The sequence below is a fragment of the Aspergillus mulundensis genome (genome assembly GCF_003369625.1).
Source record: "Aspergillus mulundensis strain DSM 5745 chromosome Unknown scaffold_1, whole genome shotgun sequence".
In the NCBI taxonomy this organism is placed as follows: Eukaryota; Fungi; Ascomycota; class Eurotiomycetes; order Eurotiales; family Aspergillaceae; genus Aspergillus; species Aspergillus mulundensis.
In genome coordinates this window covers 734669-742572 of record NW_020797889.1, presented here as the reverse complement: position 1 = coordinate 742572, position 7904 = coordinate 734669, and the positions used below count along the sequence as shown (strand labels likewise).

The 7904-nt window shown below is 48.2% G+C and overlaps 3 protein-coding genes across 3 annotated transcripts; all 3 read left to right on the top strand.

The window, feature by feature from the left end:
* Window positions 1-1178: 1178 nt before the first annotated feature.
* DSM5745_01773 (uncharacterized protein) lies at window positions 1179-2779 on the top strand (the record flags this gene model as incomplete). The annotated part of the gene is made up of 2 exons (XM_026743789.1): window positions 1179-1932; window positions 1986-2779. The coding sequence occupies 2 exons, from the start codon at window positions 1179-1181 to the stop codon at window positions 2777-2779; spliced, it is 1548 nt and encodes a 515-aa protein (XP_026606952.1).
* Window positions 2780-3605: 826 nt separating this feature from the next.
* DSM5745_01772 (uncharacterized protein) lies at window positions 3606-4204 on the top strand (the record flags this gene model as incomplete). The annotated part of the gene is made up of 2 exons (XM_026743788.1): window positions 3606-3645; window positions 3693-4204. 2 exons carry the CDS (start codon window positions 3606-3608, stop codon window positions 4202-4204), a joined length of 552 nt encoding a protein of 183 aa, XP_026606951.1.
* Window positions 4205-5113: 909 nt separating this feature from the next.
* DSM5745_01771 (uncharacterized protein) lies at window positions 5114-7754 on the top strand (the record flags this gene model as incomplete). The annotated part of the gene is made up of 2 exons (XM_026743787.1): window positions 5114-5334; window positions 5393-7754. 2 exons carry the CDS (start codon window positions 5114-5116, stop codon window positions 7752-7754), a joined length of 2583 nt encoding a protein of 860 aa, XP_026606950.1.
* Between the last annotated feature and the right edge of the window lie 150 nt (window positions 7755-7904).

Here is a 7904-nt window from a genome sequence, read left to right as displayed (position 1 = left end):
TTTTCTTAGGTATAAATTAAGTTATTTTAATATTATATTAACTTTTTATTTAGCCTTTAATATAGGCTTTAACTTATAATTTAATTTATTAATTTTATAAGTTACTTAATATTTTTACTAAGTTATTTTTACTTTAAAAATATATAAAGGCCGCTTTTTATTATAAATAAAATAATTTTATATTATAAAGTTAAAATAGCTTTTTTAATACCTTTAAATATAGGTTTAATTATATTTATTTCTTATTATTTTTTATACTTAAATTAAGCTAGAGCATTAGCCTAAAATAATTAAAATTTTATTAAAAAATTATATATTGTTAATTTTTAATAGTCTAGTTTTAATAAGTTATATAAAACTTTAAGTATTTAATTTTAGTAGCTTTAATTAAACTAGGTTTAAAAAAAAGCTTAATAAAAAAAGTTTATATTTATAAAAAATTTATAAAATTTATAAAATAAAAAAATAAAAAATACTAGCTTTAAATATAAAATTTTTTAAAAACTTTTTATATTTTAAGTAATTTATTATAATTAAAGTTATTATAATTTTTTAAATATTTTTATTAATTCTAACAGGCCTTTTAAAGTACTTATTATTTTTAATAAATTTAATATATATTTAAAAAAATTTAATTTTTTAGCTAATAGCCCTAGTACTTGCTTTTTTTAATAATATTATAAATAATATATATAAAAAAGTTTTAAAAGTTTAAAATTTTTTATCACATACTTACTAATAGCCTAAAAAATTAAAACTTATATTTAAACCTTATTAAAATAAAACCTGCCTTTAAGTATATTATATAAAAAATTAGTATTAAAAATTAAAAAATTATAAAGGGGGATTTAGTAATTAATTTAAGCTAAAAATTAGATTAAAATATTAAAAATTTATTAAAATAGGCTAAGTTATAATATAAAAATAATATTATAAAGTTTACTAAATTATAAAATATAAAGTTATTAAAAAATATAAAAAAGTAATTATAAAAAAGTATTAAATATTATAATTTTTATAATAATTATTATATATTTTTAAACATGTAATTCCAACCCTTGGCATTCTTGGCGTGCGGAAACTTTTGGTGCACGTCTCCGTAGTGTCTCCGCTAATCAAGCTCGCCTGCCCCTCATTCTTCCATCCTTTCTCATATCACCTCCAACATCAGCGCAAATATGGGGCAACACCTTCCCCTCGAACTTATCGCTCTAATCGCCGAGTATCGGCGAGATGATTCAAAACGGTTTCTTACACAGTATGCCTTGGTTGGGCGCACGTGGCAGGCAGCCTTCGAGCCCTTCATCTATGACCGAGTCTGGATACACAGCGAACCCTTCACGACGGGAAAAAGGGCGACCTCAATCGAGGCTCTATCATTGAATACCCCCCACGTGGTTGCTCGACGTAAAATGATTAGAGAGATTTTCTACTGCATAATCTTGCCTCTCGACCTACCCGATTACGAGAGAATTATTGTGAAAACATCAGAACAGACTTATACGCCACACAGCTTCATACGACGGGCGAACAATCAAGCCTTCACAGGGGCAATTCTCAGCCTCTTTCGCTTTTTGGCCAGCGTAGACGCGGAACAACGCGTGACAATTCGGTTCGAGACCCTGGGGCGCGACAAAGGCTATGATCCTGGCACGGTTCCCTGGGACAGACCTGGCGCTGCGAGAGGCAAATGGGCAGTCCGGCCGTACAGAGCGGAATCCAGCAATCACAATGGCCCTTTGCCTCGTGCGCCGTGTGTTGATCGCATCATTGCCGATGACCAGTGGCTCTATCGTGGCAATAGCAAGCGCATCCGGCTCGAGGCAGCCTGCTGGATTGCCCAGGCCTGTCCCGCCTTATCCCAGTTTGAATGGGAAGCAGACGATACCGCTCTGCCAGAGCATGTGGACTACGCACAACACCGACGTCAGGGTACGAGAGAATCCTGCTTCCATCGGCTGTACGACACTAATCTTTTTGCACAGCTGTTGCAGAGGCTCTTCTTCACCTTCCTACCACCCTGCAAATATTTAACCTCCGGTCTCTCACGATTGATCCGCTGCACGAGAGCTTACCAGCGCCGGTCCTGTGTTCTAAAGAGCATGATCTTCTCTCCACCAATCTTCGTCACATGAGCGTCCAGCTCCGAGAAATCGATCTTTATGAGGTGCCCCTAGCGAATGATTTCCTCTGTCCCTTGAACGACCACGGAAAGCCGCGCGGACAGCCCATTGAGTGGCCGCTTCTAGAGCAGGTCTTTATCAGCCGCCCCGACTTCCTCCCCTCTGGTGAGTGGCTCAAAGACCCGGGCCCGATCACCCAGGAATTCGAAATCGGCGATATCGAGGACCCGGGCTTTGACTACGCGGAGTTCATCGAGCGACTAGGTAGACGGGATCCGCGTACGGGTACTCATATATGGTGGGACCGCGCGGTAATCAACCGTGAACTGTACCTTTTGAATTGCATCTCCACTGGATACGCGGCGCGAGGCATGCCGCGTCTGCAGCTTATGGATATTGGATTTACCTCGGCGATGGAAGTATCCACCTATATGCAGTTTGTTAGAGAGCAAGCTGCAGGGGAGGCGACTCTTACTTGGAATGGGGATGGGTACAATAACCATAAACCCGACGAGCGCGTAGCGCATGCCTGGGGATTCGCACTAAGCAGAATGGCAAAGAACCAGGAGTCTTGGGGTAATGACCTCATTGGGGACTACATTCGCTATAGTGCAGCGGTTTCCTGGGAGAATCCTGTAGATAGTGTGATGAGGTAGCACGCTCTGACATATACCAGCATCTCCTAACCATGTCTTCCCCGCGCTTTCTCGCTATGAAATTGCCCTTCACCCCTGATTTTAAAGCTATAATTTGCCGCATCCTTCTAGTTCTATCTGAAAGCCACGAGGCGTGCGAATTTCTGGACAGAATTAACACAGCCCATGCCCTAGCTCTGTTAAGTCTTTACGAATTGGAACACCCTAACTTCCCCCGTGACTAGACAGTCCTTGGCCGTGCTATCAGGTTGGCTAGTGGTAGACACTGACCAGGTTGATCACTCGGTGTGATGGCGGACGCCCCATATCAGGACGTGAGTTTGGGACTGGCCGCACCATCACGAGATGTTATTACTCAGGAGCAACGTCGCACATGCTGGGTTCTGTAAGGGTTTGTACCCTTTGAGTGCTACAAAGCTGAAGACACAATTGGGTTAAAGATCATGTTCTCTCTACCTGATCTACCATCGCTATGTCATCTTCGTCAACAGGCCCTTATCAAAGGGTAGGCATAACATCACCCCTCACCCCCCCCCCCAAATCCGCAAACCAAGCGAACAAAGCCACAACACAGGATCGTTGGGCTGTTGGGGCAGGGTTACACCAAGTATTTCCAGCCAGGACACTGCTCACTAACCGGGAGAGGGATGATCCTCTCCCCGTGAATATGGGGGCCTAGTCTATCGGTGATATATTGGGCCTCCTCGTCCCCGGCAGATATTTCTCTCCTCTTCCTTCTGTATCTATCTACTCACCTTATTCTTCTACTCCATTAAGCAAAGGGTTTGCGCCTTACTCTTTAGCAAATATCAGCTAGCCACTCATCATGCCGTCGCAAACAATTGTCATCAACTACACCCCCGACAGTCGGCTCTCACTGTTGGACAAGGACACAAGGCAGCCCCTCTACCAGGTCAAAGTCTCCCGCCAAACCCCCCAGATGGAGATGATTTGCCTGACCGGCCACACCCACGGCCCCGGCGAGGCGGGAGGCAGGGCCTTCCCACAGACAAAGAAGCATACTTTAAGTCGCGCGTCTACACGGCGCAGTTCAAGATAACCAGTCTCGACGTGAAACTGCGCATTCGCGAGCAGCGTGACGTCGAGCCCAAGCGCATGAAGATTCTGAGCACACGTTATTCCTTTATCTCGCCGGCGCTTTCTGTTGCAGGGACGGGAGCATTGCCGACGAGCTTGACGTGGGAGTCGGATTCGGAGAACAATGCGGTGGGCAACTTCAAGTTGGTTGTTGACGCCCGGTTGGAGGCTCAGAGAAAGGTGTATATCGAGGAGGTGCTTGGGGTGGATATGGATGGGGTTACGGAGAGGTTGGTGCAGGCTGCCGGGGAGGATGGGGCTTGGTTGGGGATGGACAAGCGTGGGCTTGTGGCCAGGGATTCGGGCGATGGGTATTGTCACCACTGAGGTATCTACCTTAAGACGGTAGCATGCCATAGTAGTACCTTCAAACTGCTCTGGAGGACTGTAGCTTTTGGATGCACTGATCAGCAAAACAAGGACGGGAGATCTATCATGAAAAATAGGTACCATCATTTTGGGGGTATGTTTCTTCTCGATCCAAGATAGTGTTTAATGCAAGTTAATGATCATGAAATGGTAAATTTTACTCCTTCAATATGGTAGAGTGCAGAGAATGAAAAAGCCCAAAGCATTCCAAGTTGGACTGAGCCCTAATGTCTCGATCCGGCTCCACCATCTCGGAGAGGTCCGATGCGAGTCCATGGGTCACGGCCCAAAAATCCATGGAACCAGGTCCATGCAAACAATGCATTGTAGGGATGTTGTTTGACAAATGTCATGTCGTATATGTCCACCGGTATGTCCGTCAACGGGGTGACAAACTCGGGTCGGACATGTCCGATCGGCGCCCCACCTTCCCTAAAAAGAGCTATTTTGGTGAGCTTGTGAGCTACTAGGCCAGGCAGGGAAATTCCAGGTAGTTTTAAGCTATTTTAGGACTAGCTTTACCCACCTAGTCACGTGCGTGTTAGTACGGGCTGTCATAAAAAACATGGACATTGTCGACAGATTGACACAGTGGAGAAGATGTCGACATTTTAACATCCCTAATGCATTGTTTACATTTTGCCTTGGTTCTCGCCAAAAAGCTCTCTAGAACGCACGCTAGCAACGCATCTCGGCTGGAATCGCCTGAATCTCGCCCATAGTGGATCCCCCGATCCTAGCGGCCAGACTATGCAAAAGGCGTTTTGCCACTCTCCCATTTATAGTCGCGCTCTTTCCTCGAGATCGTGGACTGAGTCAGGCGCTCTCTTCTTTCTTTTTCTCGCTGTTTAGTACCCTCGCTTCACGATGCCTCGACTACAGTCTCTCGTTTCACTGCTCTTACTCTCACGCTCCTTCTTCCCAACAGTTTCAGCGCAAGAAACGGAGGAAATTGTGACATGCGCAACTTCGACGCCCAATCCCTTCTCTAACCCTTCTTTTGAAAACGGTATCTCTCCCTGGGGGTTTGCCTCTGGGACCACGGGCAGTGTCATCTCAGGCGATGCTGCAGACGGCTCAATGTATATGTGAGTGAATACCAACTGGTTCGGACACAGCTTGCATAATACTAATCTCGTAAATCAGCGAGACATCCGCCACCTCTACCTCGGTGACAGTGCTACTCTACCAACGAAGCAGCAGCTTTACCCAAAACGCCAAATATGCCGCCTCGTTCCAGTACCGCGTCAAGCCGGCTTCCTCGCGCGCCCCGATGACCTGCTACATCAAGGCGTACATGGACTCGTTCACCACCAGCGGTCTGTTGGGGAGTGTAAGCCTGCCCGTGTCTTCGAGTATTGTTGGCTGGGATACGCTGTCGTTTGAGTATACGCCTACCACCGCCGGGACGCACACGTTCGAGATCTATGGGTACTGTACTGGAACTACTGGATACTCGGGGGCGGCGATTGACCTTGATAATGTGCTGTTCGTTGGACCGCCGGTTACAGAGTGTTCCACGCAGACGGTTACGCATACTCAGACTCCGACTCCGACGCCGATTCTCACGACGACAGAGACCACCCCGGTTGGATTGACTACTTCCTTGGAGGTCACTTCTGCATCGTCCATTTCGTCGGCAATCGTTTCCTCTCAGACTTCATCTGCGGTGACTCCTGTTGTCCCCAGCAGCAGTAGCACTTCCTCTCAGGTGACTCCGGATGTGCCTTCGCCCAGCATTGTTCCCTCATCCAGCGTTGTTCCTTCATCAAGCATTGCTCCCTCGTCCGTCATCGTTTCATCGTCCACGAGCACCACATCATCACGCGCCCAAATCCCGACCAGTCCTTCGTCTGCGCCCGGCAGCTCCTTGACCCGGCATTCTTCTTCTCCTGTCTCTCATTCCTCTACAGCAGCCGTCTCGCCTTCTTCAAGCAAGGCAGTGACTGCATCTGGATCTTCTACCATCGTTTCTCCAGGGTCACCATCTTCTTCTACCATTTCTGTGCATTCCCCTTCTACCCCTATCGTGAGGACTTCTACAGCAACGCCACTTGCCTCTTCTAGCGGCATCATTTCTTCTTCTCATATCATTCAGTCACCTTCTAGCACTGCAGCTGTCTCCACACTCTCTCATACTTCAAGCTCAACAACATCCCAAGCCCAATCTCAGCCACCTGCTACTCCTGCGACAACACCACTACCGGTACCTGGGCCCGGAACTGAACCAAGCATCACTGGCACAGCTACCGACGTCGACGCCGTGACCCTAACCCTAACCACATCAACAATCCTCAGCACCCGCACCGCAACAATCACCGCCTGTCCATCGAGTATCCCCAACTGCCCGGCTTCAGCAGAGAGTACCTTCGTCACGACCGAGACGGTGGTGGTTTCGACGACAATCTGCCCAGTCTCGGCCACTACCACTGCCACTGCCACTGCCACCATGACCTCTCTTCCTGGTTCGCATTCACAGCAACCACCTGCAGGTGCGCAGGACGAAAGCACCACCTCCACTGTCTTCAGCACCCGCACTGCAACCATCACCGCGTGCCCCTCGAGCATCCTGGACTGCCCCGCTTCGGCAAAGAGCACGTTCCTTACGACGGAGACGGTGCTCGTCTCGACGACTGTTTGCCTGGTTTCTGCGACTGCTACTTCCACTCCCGTTATGATTGCCCACGAGAGCAGCGGTGTTTCTTCGGTAACTGTCCTCCCAGTGCTGTCCGGATCTAGCGAAGCTTCTGCCTCTTACTCTTACTCTTCGTCCTCGATTGGAACAGGTAGTGGTGGACATGAGCATGGAAATGGACGCCCTGGCGAGGCTGGAAACGTGGGCCAGGGATCGGACTCAAGCCCTGGTGCCCCTACAGCTGGTGCCTCTAACCAGGACTCAAGCTCAGTTTCAGGCTCGGCCACTACTTCTGGAACTGGCTCTGGATCTGATGAAAGCTCCGTTGCGGGAGATGTCAGTCTCACCAGCGGTTCTGGCTCTATTCCTGTCTCAGGCGCTGCTTCTAGCTCTGCATCTGCATCTGCATCTGAATCAAACGATACCAGTACCGATGCCTCCGTCCCACCCCCGCCGTCTTCCAACCCCAATCCCAATCCCGCACCCGAGTCTGGAAACGGCATAATAACAGAAAGTGAATACACCGCACAGGATAAAGGCCCAGTCCCATCCACTCACCCGGACGGGGGCGCCAAAGGCGGAGCTGGAGCTGGAGCCGGATCTAGCTCGACCGGATTCCAGAAAGTCTATACTAGCAGCAGCAGCAGCAGCACTCCGGCACCGGCAGTTCCGTCCGCATCCCAGACTCCCACTGCAGGTGCAGGTACAGGCGCAGACGCCGGCGCCACGGCGGCGTCAACGTCGACAACGTCCGCGTCCAGTGTACCGAGCGCTGTCTTCACCGGTGCTGCACCGCGCGTCAAGGGTGGGCAGGTCGCTGGCGTTGGCTCCCTTGCTAGCAGCTTGCTGGCGATGCTTGTTATGCTGGGCTAGTTTCGCTTTACGCCCGGCTACGAGATCATCATGGTCTGCCATATTATCTGTGACTGTGAGCTGATTGCTTAGCGCATACGGAGTACGGTGGGGAAACTACGCGGGTAACTACCCTAGCCCTGGGTTGTTGACCCTGACCGTGACTGTGAC